Source organism: Pezoporus wallicus, unplaced genomic scaffold, assembly GCF_028554395.1.
Source record: "Pezoporus wallicus isolate ANWC-B61680 ecotype Strahan unplaced genomic scaffold, APGP_CSIRO_Pwel_v1 contig_1181, whole genome shotgun sequence".
Taxonomy (NCBI): domain Eukaryota; kingdom Metazoa; phylum Chordata; class Aves; order Psittaciformes; family Psittacidae; genus Pezoporus; species Pezoporus wallicus.
The window spans coordinates 6,874,413-6,896,016 of NW_026641428.1; the positions used below are offsets into that span (position 1 = coordinate 6,874,413).

General features: G+C 39.7%; 1 protein-coding gene across 2 annotated transcripts in view; it reads left to right on the forward strand.

Moving 5' to 3' along the window:
• The window catches only part of MTX2 (metaxin 2), a 37,112-nt gene that overhangs the window by 5,834 nt on the left and 9,674 nt on the right, over positions 1 to 21,604 (forward strand). The window contains exons 2-3 of one of the 2 annotated variants that reach the window (XM_057423658.1): positions 7,258 to 7,305; positions 8,291 to 8,337. The exons of the other annotated variant lie outside the window; for it this stretch is intronic. Coding sequence (XP_057279641.1) covers positions 7,258 to 7,305; positions 8,291 to 8,337 — 95 coding nt within the window. The remainder of the gene's footprint in view (positions 1 to 7,257; positions 7,306 to 8,290; positions 8,338 to 21,604) is intronic. 2 annotated transcript variants of the gene reach the window in all.

Below are 21,604 nucleotides of genomic sequence, written 5' to 3' on the forward strand. Positions count from 1 at the left end.
ATTACAGAGCTTTGAGATGGAGCGTTTATGCTGAATAACAGGAATAAGTAAAATAGCTCCAGCCTGTCAGGACTTTATAAATAAGTCTTTTGAGATCATTTAGCTGGCACGCTCTCTGATTTTTCTGAAGAAATCCAGATGTTGATTTAGGAACAAGTTTTATTTATGGATTTGATTTTGCTGAGGTTTTTGGCCTCCTCTCCTGATGGGAGGCATGATTTTGCAAGTGCAGAGCTGCCAAGTGGTCACCCTCCTGTGGCCTCCCTTAGCAGTGAGAATGCTGAGCACCCTGGAGGATTGAATCCACAGATGTGTGTACTCTGGAAAGTCAACTCAAAGACAGTAACAGAATTGGATTAAAGCTTAAATATGTGCAATTAACAGCTTTCTTGGAGGGTGAAGAAGCAGATCGTGTAATGTTAAATGGCTGTTGCAGTAATGTCACACACTGACTCTCTTAGTGGTGCAGCCACAGGGAACTCAAGTTTGAGAATTGCTGCTGAGATTAAGTCTTTACATTGACAGTCTGCTTGATCAATAATTACCGAGCAGTCATGATTTATCTGAATTGTAATATCTCTACAGAGGAGGCCTGGGATGGATTTAAGCAAATGATGTAATTATTTGATACATGATTTAATGCATACTGTTTAACTTATGTGAAAGTCAGCTTTCATTTGGCAAGGCACTATGAGACGCTTTTTGGTCCCTTGTCAGCAGAGCCTGGGAGTTGCTGATGCTTTCATTTTTTCTTGGCCCTTGTTAGTTTACAGGATCAGGCAAATTACTTGAAATTGATTTGTACTGGTGCGGGTGGGTTGAACCAGTGGGTCTTATGGAAGCTAATTCACAACTTTCTTGTACTTCCTTTATTGATCACTGTTAATGTACAAGATGTATATTTTTAACTGCTTTGGTTCCAAAGTGGCTGCAGCTTCACTGGATTAAACAAAAGATATTCCTCCACATATTTCATGTAATAAGGATATAGAAGCACATAAATTCCTGTCATTTTCTTTTTAAACAATGTATTGGTACTTGAAAATACCACTGATTTGTATTATGAAAAGAAGTGATCATCTGCTCCATTTTGATGCATCTTGACATCAAGTGGCTAATAATCCTTTCTTCTCCTGGAGTCTGTGGGATAGCTTTCTGTGTGGTTTTCTTGACATTACCACATTCTAGAACAGAGTGAGCAGCAGGTTTCCCCAAAGCACCAGTCTTGGGAAACCAAAAAAAAAGGTAACTATTTTCCTGCTGATTGCTGCATAATATTTGGAGATTGTAAGTAATAATGTTGGATGTGGATGTTGCCCAGTTGTACGACTAAATTTCTTTTTAGTGTTTACTCTTGTGAGAAAACAATTTTGAGGTATCTCATTATAACTTAATGAAATTTTTACCTAGGGAGATGCTGAAGGAAACTATGTGGAAATAATGTGTAAGTTAATATGTTCGGTGTAATACTGCATTACAGTGATTCAAATGCCAACTTCTTTTTTTTTTTTTTTTGGTTTTTAATAGAGGATATCTTGCCTCTTGGCTGTTTTAGCAGGCCTTTAATACCATGTGAACCAAACCGGTAAATACAGATGTTTTAGCTTTCCTCTTTTTTATGCAAGCTTAATATAAAAATGTTTAAGAAGATAGCAGAAAAGAAACTGGGCCATGCAAATTTGATTACTTTACAGAAGAAGTAGTCTTTATTTGTATACAATTTAAACTTCTTAAGATTTCAGGGAATCGCTCTCTCTGAGAAGATCAAGTATTCCCAGACCAGGTCCTAGCCTCACCTACACAACAGTACATAGTGAGCTGCGTGGAAGAGGTTGTTAGTTGACAGAGTGCTATGGTTACAGAAGCAGAAAGAAGATTTCAAAGGATAAATTGCTGGCATACTGAGAATTTAGTAAATTTTGTTTATAAGAGATTTGGGGCAGAAATTGCCTTGATTTACTTCTCACTGTATAGTTTCAGTACTTGAGAAATAATAACAGGATAGTTACATTCAGTGTTAATTTGGTAGCTTCTTATCAGGCATAGGCTAATTTTATAGCAGAAAATTATTTCTCTCTGCACTGCTTTTCAAAAATGTTCTTGCCCCACTGAGTTTCTGTGGTATTGGTAAGAGCTGGGAATAACATAATTGCAAGTTGGGTGTTTTTATACAAAAGCTTTCAACCTGTTGATAACTTCATTTTCTGTGCAGGAGGGAACATCTTGATGCCCAGGCCCAGAGGTCTGGGTAGTTTGACAAGTGTGCTAAACGAGTGTCAGACAAACAGGGCAAACCACACGGCCTACCCTACTGTTTGAAACTGCCTGTTCATACTAGACTGCTGAAATGGTGTAATTGTTGGTTAGCATATTCCACAATTTAACATGCAAAGGATTTAGCATCTTCTCATTTTCACAGTCAGGGTAATATTTTTTTTAAGTAAAGGATTAATGAGTAAGGATTAACGGCATAACTGTAAAGCATTTATTTCATTACATCTTTTTCATCATTGTGAAGCTGCTTGGGGACGGTGGATAAAAATGTCTGTTTCCCCCATCCATCCAGGCAGCACTGACACAGAATAGTTTCCTAGTAATTCAGAGTGTAGGAGGTGGAACTGAGTTTTGTATGCTCATAAAGAGATTCTGAACAGCCTGGACAAGGAATTGGTGGGGCTGAGGCACTGTAGAGCATCTTGGTAATGTGGTACTTTCTGTTGCATAGATTTCACTGGGGGAATGTTATGGCAGGCTCTCATTCTTTGAATTAAAATTCATCATTGTGCAAGTATAGTATGTCCTGTTTTGAGAGCATTAGTTGGAGCTGAGATGTGCGTAGGCCTCTGGTGAGCTGCTGATCCCTTGCTGATAGTGAAGTCCAATGGTCTTAAGTATTTCTTCTTACAGCCTATGTGCATTCTCTTCTCTTGTCCCAAAAGGATTTGAGTGGATAAAGTATTATTATTGAAATGACAGCCTGAAACATCTGGTAATGTTGAAATAAAAATGCTATATGGATATCTGTCTCTGGCCTTAGTGTTGCTAAGTAAAACGTCAAGTAAACGTCAAGTAAAACGTTTCAGCACAAAATCTGAAAATTGTATTTAAGCAGCATATTTTTAGTGGCAAAGAATTGGACACAGTGGTCATGACTCACTACATTTTGGAAGGTTTTTGTGAGAGCAGAAATGATGTATTTTCTAAGTCATTCTTTGACATGACAGGTGAGTAGTCTAGGAATCTCTTTTAATAGATAGTTACAAACCTGAATAATTAAAACTCCACTGGGAACATGCAGCACACCAGTTCACAGAATTTTCTTCTGAAAGTTTAATTTGACACCTAAGAACCCTGTTTATAATTTGAAATCTGCATTTTCTATGCTAAGCTTTAAAACACTTTGACTAACAAACACATTGAGCTTAGTTAAATTTCCACGCATTTTTAGTTATCCACAAAACCAGAGATGTTATGTAGGTGGTCTGCTTACTGGTTGACTTCTCCAGTTGTGATGCTGCATCTGCCAATTTCTCAGTACCTAGGATAACAGGGCTTACACAGTGATGATTTCTGTGTCCTTCTCCCTTTAATTTTCACTTCCCAGTAACTTTTGAACTCAGGCTTATTTCAGGCAAATTTAACAGCGAGGACTGATCCTGTAGATGATTGTTTCCTATAACTGGCATTAAAACAAGCAGCGTGGTAGAGGAGAATTAGGGAAAGATGATAGTATGAGGTTTGCTTGTCCTGATCAAGCAGCAGGCAATCCACATGAAAGACTAAATATCTGAATTTGTTAAGCATGGGAAAAGTTTTCAGTAGGGTGGGAAAACAGCTTTTACTAAAGACTGCAAGCCTGAGAGACAGACCCATTGAAAACCACACAATAGTAATTCGAGGCAGAAGGAAGAACCAGGTAGTTCCTTAAGATATGTAGAGAAGCTGATATGTAGAGAAGCTGTTCCTGTAAGGCATACTTCCAGGCAGTTATTTCATCCTGTGAACAGCTAATGATAAAAATGTCTCTCGCGTAGGGTGTAACACATAAATGTGATTCTGTGTTGAAAACTTCTGAAACTGAATTGACATCACATTTGTTAATTTTCTCTTTATATACCTAGAGTCACAGTAGCCGTGGTTAGCAGGGAAATGAACATTTAAAGACCAGAAGATTATAGTTGCCAAAGGATAAACTGGATTTGACTTCATTAGTGCACAAATGATAAGTTTGTGAGGAGTTATTATCGCATTAATCAACTTGATGGATTGGAAATATGACAGAACTGAAGCAGCGTGTAATATTAGTGCCTATTATTCTACAAATTATGTCTTCACCTACATTCATAAGGCAAGAGTCATTGCCGTACATTAAAGATGTTACACATTTTCTCCTCTTGTGGAGGCATGTGACATCCGTTCAGTGATTCCTCCTCCTCTCTTCCCCAGCAGAGTTCTGGTCTTCCTTAACTGCATGTTTTGACCTTTCAACTAATCGAAGCAGCTTGGGAGCTGATACTTGAATTTAGTGTACACCTTACGAACCTGGACCTCTCATGTAGCAGTGCCTATTTAAACTTCTTGCTCCATCAGAATAAAAGTATTTCATACTCCAGACATCTTGGAGAGGGAAAGTGAGTAGAAATTGGAAGATATGGAACAGATAATTAGTAGGTATTTAATGATTTGATTTCCAGAGGATAGCACAATCTTTGTGTCGTGCCTCCAGTGTCACTGAACATGATCTGCATGCAGTTCTGAATGCATGCTGCAGAATATTTTTTTCTAAGATATGAGTAATAAAACATGAATCATCATGTGAAGCTGATTGTTTTAAAATCCAGTCTGTGGAGTGATAGCAAAATCAGTTATCTTTTGTCTGGTCTGTAAGAACTGAAGGCCTCACTTCAAGGCTTATGAGCATGTACTCACCTCATCCAGACAGGGTCAGAATTGTGACCTCCCTCTGGAGACTATCAGGTGCCAATGGCAAGGGGGTATTATTCACTCATTTTCTTAGAACTGATGAAATTTTAAGTTTAAGATGTGCTAATAATGAAGGCTTAAATTTATATGTGGCTGTTTGTTCTCATTTCATTATTTGTCAGAAGACATATGTTAGTACACAACTAAACTGTCAATGAGTGAATGCAAAGATTTAAAGCTCCTTGCCTTCCCTCAAGTTAGGTGTGTGCTGCTGTGTACTAAGACTGTGGGATAAAGACTTCATATAATGACTAATGAAGTTATGGTCAGCAGATATGGATCATGGAAATCTGTTGTGTAGTTTTGGATTCTGTGTGCCAAGAAGTCTTTATATGTACCTATGTATGCATACCTATCTTCACAGCTGCATATAGCATAGTGCCAAGATCAGACTGGAACTAGTATTTGAATTTCTTGAAATATACCTAGCTTTTTTGTTGGAAAAAGAAAAGTCCACTTGACTTTTGTGTGTCTGAAATATTTCAGCCCCATGCTTGTGTAAAAATAGGCCACTTCCAGTTTGGGCTAGAATTCAAGAAGTAGATGTAAATCTGTCATTTCAGTCTGAAGAGGGGTAGGCAAAAAAAAATCAGTTGAAATGGGCACATGCGATTTGAAGTTCTCTGTACTCTTTTCGGCATGTAAAAAGGATGTTTTCCCTGGCTGGTTGCAGTATTTATGAGATTGATGTACATTCATGACTTAGTTACTTCTGTAAGTATCTCGGAGTCCAACACTGGGAAGTTTGCTAAAGTATAGTAATAACGTTCTTAATTTCCTCATTCTGTTTGTTCTTGCAAGACTTCAGTGGACCTGAAGAAATGTATGTTAGATAAAATACTTTAAACAGTTAAGGCTGTAGTACTGCAGGCACTATTTTAGTCCTGTTTAAAGAAGTAAATGTACTTCCACCTGAAGAATTTTTACTCCAGGGCAAAACTTTAATGGAGAAACCATTAAAACCAATAACTGCTACAATAAAACATAAAACATTTTTTGATGACACTTAAATGTGATTAGTTGCTTTCTCATGCCCATACTAGTATAGCTTTGATAGGCTCTGTGCCTGAATGTTAGAAGCAGTGACCTTTGCAAAACTGTGTACAGTGTTAGAAGCTTTACAGTTCTATGTGACTTACATAAAACCCAATACTTCATGAATATCCAAAAAGAATGATAGTTAGGAAATTGTGTAGTCTTTTTTTTTCTTTGAGTTCTGAGGACAAAGACAAAAAGCATGACCTTACTGAAGCCAGTGGTGTATTTCTATTTGAACTACAGTTATTTATACACATCATTTCTTTGAAAAGAATAATTTATGTGATTAACACATCAATTTTGTTTACAAATAGCTAGTTTGCATAGAACACAAGGTTTGAATTGGTATTTAAAAATAAATTGTTAATCAGACATGAAGAAGGAATGTAATGGAGACAAAACAGTGTGATAAGGTGTTACCTTAATGCTGCCATTAGCAGTAAATCAGTACTGATTATATTTTTGCCTTCCCATAAATTCAAGTCCTGTATGATTGATATAGTGCAGTGGTTCTCAACTGGAAGATGTTATTGTCTTTTATTTCCTTGCCTATTTTTGTAACAACTGCTCAACTGTTTTGAGCAACTGATGATGCATTTTTTTAAATGCATATTGACATTCCCATTTTAGGGTTCACCATCATTTAAAGCAATAGGTAGTCCCGGTCGTTGTGGTGGGTAAGTTTCTGACATGCCCAAGTACTTGGTTTGGTGGGTATTACATAGGACCAGTGAGGACACAACTTTAAAAGGCAGAAAGCTTCTCCATTTCCCAAATGCATTCTTCACGCTTCGTTTAGAGGTTTGTGCTTCTCTCCTGTGCCTTGTTCTGTTCTTTCCAGAATTCTTTGTTTAGTACCTTAATGAATAGTTGCTCTTGAAAGTGGCTGGAATTATGATGGGAAAGTGCACAAGGATGTCTTTATGGTGGAGGTAAAAGAGCTGCTTTAGGTGTTTGAGAACTACAAGACCATTCTGTAATGTAGCATGTAGCTTGAATTCTAGCTTTTCTTGCAGCATTAAATTTTGGGACTTGGTTTTCTGCTCTGTATTGTCCCTCTGTGAGCAGGAGAGAAGTATGGGAGAAGAGAGTGACAGTGGGATATTTTTAGGGCAGGTAAAATCTTGCATCAGCATCTTTGCAGTTTGAGTTCCTGCTCTAGGTAGCATTCATGTTCAGTTAGCATCCGTGAACATGTTGTTTGTCTTGCTTAATTAATTCCTCCTCTTCCCACAGCTGCAGAGCCTTGGCCTGAAAATGCTGCATTGTATCAGCAACTAAAGGGTGGGTACACTGTTCTTTTGCAATTAATAAATACTTTATTTTTAGAAAACACATTAAATATGCACTAAGACAATTAACTGAAAGGAAACACAGAAACTGTAAAAGAGTCCTTTGTATTGTTTGTCTGGTCAGAGGTTTTAGCTATGCTTGCATCTGCCGATATAAACCAGCTATTCATGGCCTATAAGGTCCTTGGTTTATTATTGACTCATTATATTGGCTGCTGTAGGCAGTGTAAAATGATGTGGTTGCAGGCGCAGTTGGCAGATTTACTGCACCAATAGCTGAGGCAGCAGATTTTTGAAGTCTTGTGGTAAAGTGGGCTCTCAGTAAAAAGGAACTGTTAAAATGTATAGGCTAGGATGGTTCAGGCTCCCTTTAGCAGCTCTTCATATATCATCAGATCACATTATGGCCCCCATTTGGGGCTCAGCAGCCTGCTACAGTTGTCAGAAGACTGCAAAGTAATGAAGACTAATAGGTAGCAGCCCTAGTCTTCTAAGCATGGAATTTTTATTGCAGTGAACTTGTCATCTTTCTTTTGTGTGACAGACCTAGACACAGTGTGCAATATTAACTGCAAGCTGCTTTTATAGGTTTCTGAATACTTATACTTTTTAGCCAGAGGAGTTATGAAGATGCGGTTTTATTTAACTTTGATTAGAAGAAGAGTAATTGGCATAAAACTCAAGCATTTGGCTTTTAGTTGTGAACATTTTTTTAATTGTACTTTGAGGTAATGTATGATAAGTGCGATTGCATTTGCTGGAGAAATATTCCTGGTATTCTGGAATTCCTTTTTTTTTTAATTCTTCTTTCTTTTTTTAATATTCACATCACAGGTTTTCTAGTCCAGCTGCATAATAATTATATAAGTGCTCCTTTTTTTATGCATAAGAAATGCAACCCAGAATGGCTTACGGTTACAGGTCAATGGCTAAATAGGTACTGTTGTTTGTAATTTTGTTTGTTTTTCTTTCAACAGAGGAACAAATTTTGCTTTCTGATAATGCATCTTCCCTTGCTGTTCAGGTAAAACGTCATCTTTTCTAAACTAAAGATGTTAATTCCATTTTATTTTTTTTTAATAATCACCTAGCTAAAGTAACTGTACTTAGCTAAATGAATAATATAAGCATTATTTCTATCAAAACCAATTACTTATTTCTTGCATCTGATGTGCTTTACATTGTCATTGAAGTGCCAGAGCTTAAAGGACATGAGGATTTTGAAAGACCCATGTAGAGTGCTGCTGCTTGTACTCATATTTATATTGGTCTATGTTTGTACAGTATCTGCTTGTCTACCTATTCTGGGGACTGTGCATGGTTTCTGTCTTTTGTCTCTTGGTATGCTAGTTTGTCTTGTAACATCTTGCATGAAGCTTATGGTTATTAATAGTATGATATAATAGTATAATAGCCAGAAGTTACTAATTCTCAAACCTCACACTGCCCCAGACTCAAAGCGTGTTTGCTTCATGCTGTGGGCATCAAATCTTTGTATGTCTCTGATAGGTTTTTCTTCATTTCATCATGTATACAGAGTTGAGATCCAATGTGGTTTTTAGAAATAGTCCATATAATTGACAAAATTGCATCTTGAATTGACATAAAAGCACCTCTGTGGCTGTGAAGTCCTCATAAACTCCATTAACCTGTTAGGTTCAGTAACCCCAAGTCTCGAGGGGATGTTTTGCCCATTAGTAGAGAGGGCCTGGCTGTCAGAAGTGGTGGTGAGCAGGATGTCTATAAGGTTCCTGTTCTTCAAAGCAACTTTGCTGCTGATGTACTTAGTAGGGAGTTGCACTGTTCCCCTGCTTTTTGCTTTTTTGTACGTGGTCTGGCTCAGAGCACCTAGAGCAGGCAGTCTTCGGTGGCTGTCCAGAAAGGTTGGATCTCATTTAGCCAAAGTGGGACACTTGGAGACTGTAACTGACATTATTGGTAGAAAGGTTAGAATCATTTGATCGTGGTAACTACTTTCAGGATCTCAAACTTTTTTCCTTCAAGCTAGCAATCTGGGAGATACCTCTAAGAGTAAACTGTCACAGCAAGAAGACACCTTTATCCTTTGCTGGAATGGGGAGTCATCTTTGATACACCAAATAAACGGCCAGTGTTTATTTATTTGGGCAGTGTGTTTTATGTTGTGCCTCACAGCAGTGCAAATAAGTGTTTTTGTTGTTCACTGTGCTCCTTTTAACTCCAAAACCTATATTTTTTGTGGTTCTCATGAATTTTTGCGCTAACAATATATATAGGTGTGGTTTGTATTTAAAATACACAGAAAAGAAACAACATAATTTTAACATTTCCTTTTCTAATGCATCATTTTGCTTTACTGTTTCCAGTCCATTGTTATCCTACACATGTCACTTAGATGATAAATTAACTATAATATATTAAAAATGCTTCTTTTTCTTCAATATTCTCTAGCTGGACAGCTGATAGTAGCCATGGCTATAAATATGGCTCTGGTAGATATCTGATCTTAAACTTTATAGAACAGTTTTGTATTGGGGAATCATATCTATTTTGAAGAATCTCCATAACATGGTTGTGACTGCGAAAGAATAGCTATCCCTTGTGTCCTTGGTCCATTTTGAAATGATACTAGGATCTGTAGATCTGTAGTTATGTATTACTAGCTTAGTGATCAGAAAGCTTTAAATGTACCAGTGTGTTTCGCATAAGGGAATTGCTGAGTTCCTTTAGAATTTATCTTTTATTCTGATGTGAGCCTGTTTATCTTTTTACTGTTTTTTTGCTTGTTTGTTTGCATTTTTTTTCCCCTGGTACTAAATTGGGGGATAGCAGATACATATCTTGTTCATCACTGTTGAACTTCCATCTGGTGAAAACGCTCTTTTGATCAACTGGGACTGGGACTCCAAATCCTGATGCATATGGAGTCAGCCACCATCAAATCTTTAAGAAACACAGTTCGCAACAAAGACTGTAAATGTGCTGCATCTGGTCTTTCTGATCTTTCTCAAAATCTCCTTGGAGCACCTTTTCATAATACTGCTGCAATAGATTTCATAGGACATATATGCAGATATCTACATATAAAATAAAGAATAAAATCCAATGCCACAGTAAGTAATTAGAGTAAAAGCTGACTATTTTAAACTTGATGACCCTGCAATAGAGATGACATTTCATGTACATCTTGTCAACAGAGAAGATCAAGCAGACAGCAGAGCAAGTTACTCTCAGAGTAGGTGTAACAGATTGTTCTAGGCATTATGTTTGAATTAATGAGTGGTGAGAGCTGCAGACTCAACACAGGAAGTTGGTTGAGTCTTGCTGTTTTAATAATGATTTGACTTATGACTTCTCATTGCGCAGTGAAATCTGGGCTCCCGATTATAGCTACATGTCAGATCAGAGAGGGGGATTGCAAAGTAACTGTGGTAGTGTTCAGTAGTTAAAAACCGGTCAAACCAACAGCAAAAAAAAAAAAAAAAAAGGAATTCCCTTTCATCTTGTGGAACCTCTCTGCTGATTCTGGTAGTTGTCTTTTGTTGTTGTTTTTTAATTCCTCTTCTGCCCATTGTTATTGGTGTCGTGGTTTAAACCCGGTCAGGTAACTCGTTAACTCACCCCCCCCCCCCTTCTTTCCCTCCCCCTACTCCCGGAGGAACGGAGAGTAGAATCGAAAAGAATGCAACTCCCACAGATTGAGATAAGAACAGTGTAGTAACTAAGGTATAACACAAATCACTACTGCTACCACCACCAATAATAATGATAAAGGAAATAACAAGGGAAGAGAATACATCACCTCACCACCAGCCGACCGATAACTCGGTCCCCCAGCCCGACCAAGCTCTGATCCATACCTCCTCCAACCCCGCAGTCTCAGCCCTTCTGGCTAACTCCCAGTTACATCCTGGGCATGACGTGCTGTGGTATGGAATACCTCTTTGGCTAGTTTGGGTCAGGTGTCCTGTCTCTGCTTCCTTCCGGCTTCCCCTCCTCCCTGGCAGAGCATGAGGCTCACAAAGTCCTTGGCCAAACCAAAACATCATTGTTATCAGCTTGTTCCTGAGCTAAAAGTCAAAACACTGCACTGCACCAGCTACCAAGGAGAAAAATGACTGCTACTGCTGAACCCAGGACATTATCCACCCCTTATTCCATACCATTCACGTCATGCTCAGTTCCCACATTTTCAATATACCATCACTCTTATCTTAGTGCATGGACCAGTCCCTGTAAAGCTGCTAAATCCATCTGGTCCATGTTGTCAGGCTCCATCTCTTGTAACAGTCTTCCAGAGCAGGAGAGACTGTGTGCAGTGTTCACACTCGTGAATAATCTGCGCAATAGCATCCATTGCTGAGTCGACCGCTTGATCATGAGTCCATCTCTGTGTTGCATCTCTGCTTTGATGGCCTGAAGTGCCATGGGCCCACCAGGCTCAAAATAATTCACTGTCCCCTTCAGCAGTTTCTGCAGCTTGTTGCTGGGGACTCCATACAGCTGCCTTCCATCTCCGATGCTTCCAAAGCACTGGAGGGGCCCAGTGGACTAGATACTTGCCCATACTGTCCCACACACCCTGCCACTCATGACTGTCCTTTGGGGAAAATCTCCTGGTCCTCCTATATCCTTGTCTAACCGCAGACAAGGCCCAAACCCGACTGCTTAACTTCTGAGATCAGACAAAATGGTCGTGGGTAAAATACAGTCTGTGTGTGTGCCAACATGCTGATCCCCATCACAATCAGCAGGCAGGTCCCAGGGATACTCAAAGGCCATTCAAAACCTTCAGAACTCTCAGTTGATGCTGCTGTACTTGTCACTGGGGCTGGTGTAGCTGCTGTGCTTGCCGGCTCTCCCACCACCAGCTTCTCTTTTCCTGAGTCCAGCTCTTCCTCCTCGGCCTTGCTGGGAAATGCTGCGTGGTCTCCTGCATCCTCCTGGGGCTCGGCGGGCGGCTGCCGGGGAATGCTCTCGGTCGTCGCAGGGGTCGGTTCCTCCTCGGGCCTCGGCTCCTCCGCCGCCTTCTCCCGCTGCTCAGCAGTCGTCTCCTTCCGCTCCTTGACCGCCCCGACCTCCTCCACCAGCAGCTGTGCCCTCGCGGCCTCCGGCCCCGCTCCCGCCGCCGTTTGGTCCCCGGGGCCGCTCTCCCGGGCCGCTTCAGCAGCCGCCGGCTCCCGGAGCCATTCCCCCTCGGCTCCCCGCGGCCTCACGAAGACGGAGGCGAGGACGAGGGCCAGGGCGGTGAAGAGCAGCCGGACGGCCAGGTACAAGTCCACGGCCACGTACAAGTCCACGGCCACGTCCGTCCCGCCCTGCTGCTGGAGCCTGCCCGTGTTACAAGTTATTGCCATAAAGCACAGTGAGACAAGAACCTTAGCCCAAGCCCCACACTTGATAAACACTAACACAGCAAATACCGGCTCTAAGTAATGTACTACATTCTGAAACTGTGAGATCAAGAGGAACAACTCTGAGAGCCAATAAATCAGCATTGTGACGAGTGACTATTAATCCGGTCAGATCTGTCGTTATCTCAATCCTTCGTGCCCCACGTTGGGAGCCAAAAAGAACTGTCGTGGTTTAAACCCAGTCAGGTAACTCGTTAACTCACCCCCCCTCCCCCCTTCTTTCCTCTCCCCCTGCTCTCGGAGGGACGGAGAGGAGAATCGAAAAGAATGCAACTCCCACGGGTTGAGATAAGAACAGTTTAGTAACTAAGGTATAACACAAATCACTACTGCTACCACCAATAATAACTGATAAAGGAAATAACAGGGGAAGAGAATACATCACCTCAGCACCAACCGACCGATAACACGTCCCCCCCCAGCCCGACCAAGCACCGACCCATACCTCCTCCAACCCTGCAGTCTACCAGCCCTTCTGGCTAACTCCCAGTTACATCCTGGGCATGACGTGCTTTGGTATGGAATACATCTTTGGTCAGTTTGGGTCAGGTGTCCTGTCTCTGCTTCCTCCCGGCTTCCCCTCCTCCCTGGCAGAGCATGAGGCTCACAAAGTCCTTGGCCAAACCAAAACATCATTGTTATCAGCTCTGTTCCCGAGCTGAAAGTCAAAACACAGCACTGCACCAGCTACCAAGAAGGAGAAAAATGACTGCTACTGCTGAACCCAGGACAATTGGAAACAGAATAAATTAACAATTCCTTTATCTTTCACCGGGTTCAGATTCTTTACATTTGTTGAAAATGCAACATAACTTCAAATGAGTTAGTGCATTATCTCTGGTACCTCTTGGTGTTTGCACTTCTTGTTTGTTAACTGGAAGTAGTGTATTATGCAGTTGTGTTGAAAGTGAAGCCCATTTGATCTTAGGCTGTAAAATCTTGATACTGAATGAAGTTTTATTTTCACTGCAAATGAAGTAAAATAAAATACCAATCAGTAACGATGATCCGGCTGCAGGAAAGATAACATTTTATGTAGAATGAAGGCTCTGTTCTTGTGAGATGTTTAGACCTCTTCCCATTAAAGTTAATGAAAACACATACACCTCCTGGGTAAAGCAACTCATGGTTAAAACCGTTGTCTGCTTATTTATTGTACAGCTTCCATTATACAGCATTCTTGCTTATCAGCCTTATCGTAGTAAAAAAGCCACCAAACCCCAGAAACGAATGTACAACTGTATTCCAATAAGAAAACAACTCCACAACTTCCAGAAGAGGAAAAATGGAGTTTTAAATAGTATTTCAGTCTGAAGCAGAGAGCCTGTCTAGGCTATTAATGCTTGGTACAGGTAAGTTTAGTGCCTAGGTGGAAGTGCTGTGGCTGAGTAGGAGGGAGTGGGTTAATACAACTGTGCTGTGCCAAGCCTTTTGCCGCAAATGGAGCATCTCTGTGCACTGTTCCAACTTGTCAGGAGGAGGAATGTGGATGTTGAGATTGTTATTACAGGGTCTTCTGAAATCCTTATGCAGGTAGTCTCAGAGTCTTGCTTAAAAGGCTGTCTAAAATGTTCAGGATTGTGAAGTTGTCATCGCTGTCCTGAGATTCTAAAGCCTGTAGCTCATTGTGTTAGGATATGTATTAATTGCTCATGCAATTCATGTTGTTGTAAATGGTCTTAGTGTATTTCAGAAAAGTGCATTTAGAATTGTCTGTCCTTAGTCCTGAATGACAGAAGGGTGTTTGGACAATTTAAAATTGTGTTACACAGACCAACTGCTTATTTACTTCAACAAATAATCAAATAAATATGTAAATCTTGTGTGATTAATTGGCCTCCACAGATTTATGATTTTTTTTTGGTGTGTACATGAACTGTGGTTTGTTTTTTCTCTAGACAAAACATTAGCAGAAATTTGAACTTGTTGCTGAGGCTTGAACAAAGGCTTAGTACTGAAATGAAAATCTGATGGTCCCTTTTTTAAAGAGAATAAAAGCTGGAATTCTTCATGATGAGAAATGCAGTATCAACATAATCAATCTAGCAGCATTGTGTTGTAGCTGAAAACGTGCTTAAATCCCAAGCCATACAGGTGCTGTTTGTGAGTGAAACATCTTTCATATAGTTCTAAGATGAAATTACCCCTGAATGAATAGCATCTTCATTTATCTTCAAAACCTCTGTGCTACCTGCGAATCTACTCTTTCTGCATTCTACAAGAATTACATTATACCATTAAAGCAGTGTTGTGCTGCAGTGTAAAATAGATTGTTTTGGAGAATGAATGTGGCTTTGCTATAAATTACGTTCACAGGTACAAAGGAATTTGTTATTTTGTTTAAAATAGTCACAAATATAATTAAGCTCTTAATTTATGTTAAACTACACATGTGGCCATTACCATAACTGGATTAGGAATTTAATGTGTCACTCAAAGAGTGATACTGAACAGTTTTCATTTATAACCTTAGACACACTATTTCAGTTACAGGGTCTGCAGCTGTTTGATATGAAAACTGAATTATTCTGTAGATTTGTTCATGGTTTTTAATTTTAAAATGTGTTCCTACAATAAAGTAGAGAATAACTCTTTAGTTGTCATCACATATTTTCCTTTGTATGCTCATGAAATAATGTAAAAATGAAAACAGAAAATGCCTTTCACTCATTCTTACAGCAGTATTGTGTGAGTGCTTTTAGAAGTGCTGCTGAGTCAGACATGGCTTGGAATGGCTCACCCTTTATTAAAAACTAAGCATGAATATATCTGCTTCAAATGAAGCCTGGAGTGTGCCATCTGAAAATAGTGTTCCTCATGTGGGAACGTAAGTTGTGAGCTATTTGAGTCTTGGCATAAGTAATTTCATTCTTGCCTCTGATCTCAGATACTGCAATGTGGATATGATTTGCATTAAGTTGTAACTAATTTTTAATAAGTATACGTGTTTGCTCATATGTATTATTCTGAGAGGGAACTGGAGGGGAAGAGGAGAGCATTGTGGTGGAACTCTGACAGGGTGATTCACTGCCCACTGTCTGTTACGTTTCCTATTGATGGTGTCCAAACAGGGAGGGGAGGGCAAAGGGGAAGAGAAAGCAAGAGTAAAAATGGCATCTAAAACAATTAACTGTAGGAAAAAATAGAAAACTCCTCCCTCCCTTTTCTTACTCCTTTCCATTGTATTTCATGCATAGTAATTTTCCATCCTTGTCATCATAGAAAGACACAATGGCATCCTTTTCTTGTATTGTTTCAAGGGCGGCAGCAGCAGCAGAGATGAGAATGTCAGTTGCGTGAGAAGAGGATGGGGAGGGTGCCATTTATTGAGAAGAGGATGGGGAGTTGTCCTGTGCCTGGCTGGGGTTTCTGGGCTTTGGGCTTTTGAACTGTGCTAAAGCAGCACAAAGATGATTGCTGTGATTATTTTTTTTTTTTTTTTTAGGTAATTGGAATCTAACCTATTACCTACATTTTGAATTTGAAATTGGGCAGGCTATAGGAAGACGAACAAGCCTTAAGCTGATATTGTCCTTTAAGCAATGCTGTTGTAAATGTATTCTCTATCTCTGGCAGGTGTCACCTGCAATGATTGAAGTGAATGATAGGTGTATGATTGTTGATTAATTTTATAACTAGTGTCACCTCAAAGCTTCCTATCAACCCTTTCATATAGCTTCTGATACTTCATTTTCACAGAGCAAAACATATGAACTGGTTTGTTCTGCACTGACTTTGAGAACAGAGTGGCTCATGCTACTCGCTGGGAGGAGAAGGCAGGGCAGTGCAAGACATAGGCATGTGTGGATCAATGTGCAGTCGGACAGAAAAGGCACCGAGAAGCGTCTCCATGCTTTTTCTTCAGTTTGTTTTTCTTCCTCCATGGCTCTTTCTGTCGTAGTCTGTAATGGTAAATATTGGGAGGGCAGGGAAGGGCAGGCATAATTCATGTGGCACATACTTTTTGCCCTCTGTTCTGTTTTTCCTCATGGACTTGCAGCAACTCTCCACCTCCCTGTTAGAGGAAGGTCTTCCATTAAAAACAAGATGTACAAAGGCAGTAGCAACTTTTTAGACTTGATGCTTTCAGTCTTGAAGAAGAGAAGTTCACTTCACAAGTGCCAGAAGTGTAGGTAATGATACAGGTAGAGAGGCTGGAAGAGTGTGAGAGGGAAGACAGCCTGCAGGGAAACAAGACAGAGAGCATAAGTGGGAGAGAAGCTGACAGACCCTACTAAGCAGAATCTTTATTTTTAATGCCTTTATCTGTTTCTTACATTAACCTCATCCAAAGAAAGGACACACTTTGTTCCAGAAATAACTTAGAGAAAAGTATTTGTAGCAGACATGATATTAAACAGAAGTTACTAAATGGACAGTTTTCCAGGCATCTGCTTCAGTCATTGACTGGTGCTGATACTGCACAAGAGATTAGGACCCTGTTTTCAAAATGACAGAAATGCAAATAATCAGTGGAATGTATAGATAAAGGAAGCACTCCTGCTGATGCGAGGGGAATAAACTCAGTTCTTCACAATCTGAGATTTCATTAACCTTGTTTTATGCTGCATTAACTAGTATAAGCCATGAAATTACGTATTCCATTTAAAAGCCTAAGCGTTTTGGTTTGATGTCCTTCAGTTGTAGTGAATTCTGTATATTTACGCTTGAACTGAGTTTTCTTTATTTGTGTAAAGTCTGTTGGGCAGTCATCTCTTGATCTTCTGTAACAGGGACAAGGGGAAAGAAGAATGTTAATCCCTTCTCTTTATGAATTGATACATATAGTTAACTCTTTGGGTAGGTGGTAAGCATACCCCCCCCCAAGTTTATGCTTTCCTGAAGGAATTTAGTTCTTTCCCTGCTTCGAGTTTATTTGAAAGAGTTGTTTTCAGAGTATCAATAAACATTTTCAGTGAGCATCCTTACAGTTACCTTGGACAAAGGAACTTTATCTAAAGTAATGTGTACCAGTTTTACTACAGGCATGAGAGCCAATACCCTCCACCCCCATTCTGAAGAACTGCAACTGCCGTAGTATTATTGCGTGAGAATCCCAGGTGCTGGAATGGATCCAAGTTGTGGCTGGCTAAAGTCACCCTGTTCATTCTCTGGTAGTACATTTTTATTTCCAGAGGAGAAAGAGCAGGAAGTTTAATACTGTTCTTTGGAATGAAAAGCACCTTTGAAAGGCTGTGCTCAGTTAAGTGTTTTATTTGTAATTTTCCTGTTACTGTCTTTCTTATCATTTTTAAGTGAATTTTCACAAGGGTTTGATTTTGTGTCACTTGGAATTCAGTTGGCCCCTTTCAGTCCCTTTTTAAGTTGATCAGCCAGATTTATGATGTTAACAATAATCTCTGATGTGCAAGAATAAGCCTGGATTTATTCTTTCAGATCTTTCAGATTGCTCAGCTTTTGATGCTGTGTCTTTGAAGGGGTGTTGATATCTTAATAAATTTCAGCAGAACTGCACTGGGGTGGTTTCAGCCTTCAATCTCTCACCCTGCACTCCAAAAGCACTCAGAGGAACTGAGCTCACTCCCTTTAGCTTATGGTTTCTCTCACAAGAAAAGCAAGGGTTTACTTGTCTGCTGAAATTATGTGTGTGAGGTACCCAAAGGGAAATGAGATGCTCTGAGCTGGAATAATCAGTGTTCCACCACATCTTTTGGCAGAGTCGGAAGCCACTGCGGTCTGATACCATCTGCACACCAAATGTGCTGGTTCCTTACATTCTACATGAGAATTCAAAAAGAGAACAAATCCTCCCTTGATCATTAGACTAAAGCATTAAATGAGATAGACTCACAAAAATTGCTGTTTTGGCCTGTTATCTCTAATATTAGCTTTGATCTGTGCCAATTTCAACTATTTTGGTAATAGTTCATGCCACTTTCTGTTGAACATCAGTTATCTAAAATCTAATTTATGTAGTTTGAATGTATCAGAAAATAAGATACAAGTTTTCTGGTGCTAGATGTTTTTAAGAATGCATTGGTCATGATTCTTGTCTATCTCTTTTCCTAAAAGAAACCGTAATTTCCATAAATGTGAAATGCATTCACTGTGCTCTAAAACTCAAATACCTGTGTTGTTAATACTGATAATTGCCAAAGCCTGTTAGTTCAGTGAAAGCATGTAAGCTCTCTCATAGCAATGCAAATTGTAAGGCTTATTTCTTAGGCTGAGCCCTTGTGGTTTGAGGTAGTACTGTCTCCTTTTGTCAGTTGACATGTATTTTTAGCTAACTTGAAGGCTATACAGTGGACTATTAGCTTAAGCTGAATCAAGAAATTGATACTGGCCTACTTCTCTAGGTAAGGATTAGTTCAGCAGTGTGGATCCAATAAGGGCTGAACTTCTCTCATACTGTGGAGCTTTCCTTTGTTTTTCTGCAGAATGATATGTAAGGAGCACTTAAAATTTAATAGGATACAAATTACAGCGTGACGTATTGGTCTTTTAATTCCCTGGGCTTCTGTCTTTTTAAACATGTGATAGCAGGATTGTATTTTTTTTGAAAAAAGGTTTATTGTATAGCATTACATGATTTTTGTCTTCAACTCTTTCATTATTCAGTTTCCTCTTGTTTTTGAATTTCATTACTATTTCACTACTCATCTTAAAGTCAATCCTAAATATGGACAAAGTCTGAAGTGGAATAGGTGTTCGCATGTTGAAGGGAGTTCCTGGAACAGGCCTCATAAGGCTGCTGCAGAGGCAGCTGCAATGGTCAGTGTTTGTGAACCTTGCGGGACTGCTGGTGTGAATGCAGAACTGGATGGACATGCTCAGTTTTAATCTTGAATCACTCTTCAGTTTCTCAAGCTCAGCCCTGGTCATCAGTTTCATTAGAACTGAAGATGACTATTCCAAGGAAGTTTCCTCAGGTTTTTGGTTTGGTGTTTACTTCAGGGTCTGTATTTTTTTAATATTTTTTTTAACCCCACTGAAGGTAGAATGGCTTATTTCTAAGCTTACCAGAATCTGCACTTTATTATACAGAGTAGTGAGCATTTTTATTTAGTTAATATTTGTTCCCACATTAGAGCTCAATTCTAGTTCAGACTTCTCTCTCCTCTTTTTATTACAAAGTGCAAAAAAGGCACATGGACACAGTGTGTTTGCATTTCTGAGATGCCAAAATGGCAACGTATTCTCAATCCTCTTTGCACTAGGCCAGAGGCTGAAGTGGAATTTTCCTGCCAAGTGTAATAAAGGTTCATATTCATTGGTCTGTGGATATTTACTGAGAAGAAGGAGGGAGATAAAGTTCAGATTCAGATTTTTGATGGAAACTTGGCCGAACTCTTTACACTGAAAAGATTATAGTTCAGTCTCTATGCTGAGGACTGTTTTTGGTAGAAACCTTGTACTGTGTAGGAGCCAATATATGATGTGATGTACAGTAGGCAACAATTTGCTCAAGCAGCTCATGTAACTTCAGTTTTCTGTGCCAGTGTGTCTTATTTCTGATATGTTGATATGAAAAAGTAAAAATTGTGATCTGACTCACCTCCTTTTGCTTAACTGTGTCTCTGCACTTCCAAGCTTTTCAGTTATTTGTGTGTTGCCCTAACTCCAGTGCAGTTCAGACTTCTGAACTTGCAGTGAGAATAGTACATGACAATTAAAAATTCATCTCTAGCTTAATGCAGAATTTCAGAGTTAATTTAGTGCCTTACTGTGAAAGAAATTCACTCAGTCTAGACCAAATGGAATTTCACATATTTTTGAGATGAAATCGAACAGCTAAATATTAAGTAGTATGGTAGAATTTTGCTGTACTCCTCTTACCCAAAGGTGAGATTCTTAAGACCTGTTGTTTGATGCCATCAGTTCCACAGCACAGTACTGTTGAGATGATTCTGTTAGCTACTGGTGGAGCCTTCAGAAGAACAGTCTTTGTACTAGTTGAATTAGGGTGTATATTTTTGGTGGGTTAGATTGTGTCCAGGAATGTCAAGGGAGCATTTACTCTAAACCAAGTTTCTGCATTTTTGTCCATCTATTTCTAAAGAAGTTGCGTATGAAGCCCCAGTTTGAGCAGAAGACATGATGGAACAGCCTGGACATTGTTAGGTCTGGAGGCCATCAGACAAAGGAAGACATATAAGACTGACAGACCAATTCCTTAAATTCCATTAAAGAATTAGTCTTTTGGGTACTACTACAGTTTGCATGGACTTTGGGATGCTAAGACAGGAAGAGCCTCAATTTTTGGTGGACTCTCATGGGCTCTCAAACTTAAAATGCATGGTGATGTCCAATCTGGCTAGTGCCTTGTATTTTCTTTAGGTGATAGTTGCACCTTTAAGCAGTAATAGAGGTTCTAGTTGGGGTGAAGCATACTAGAGACCAATTTATTGGTAAATAGTGCAGGACCTGCAATATATGGCTTATGTTGACCGTGACTGGTACCCTCTCTTTGTGTGTCTGTCTATATGTCTCTCTGTCTGCATGTATATGTAAAGTAATTGGCTCTTAAAGTTAGGCTAAGGAAATCAAAAGCTGTATAAATCCAGGTTTCCAGGGGATTTTGCAGAGCCTCCACAGTTCTGAGGTGGCCTCTTGTCAGCCATCATCAGTGTCTTGTGTAGTAGCTTGTCATCCTAGTTCCTTGCTTTAAACTGGGATTTGGATTTGAGTTAGGTCATCTAAACCTGCAAGAGCCAATTTTGTAAAGCACAGTGCAGTTCTTGGATTTTTTTTGGAAAAGGAACAAAGCTTCTGGCTTTTTTGCCCAGATTGGGTTGAGGTTTGGGTACAAATGACTTGGAGAGCAGGAGAGAGGAGAGGGCTGTTTGGGTTATTTTTGTTTGTTTGATGGATACTGCAGAAGCCCCAAAGTTAGGAACAGGGCTGATATCAGTGTTAGTTCTTGCCTTATGGTCT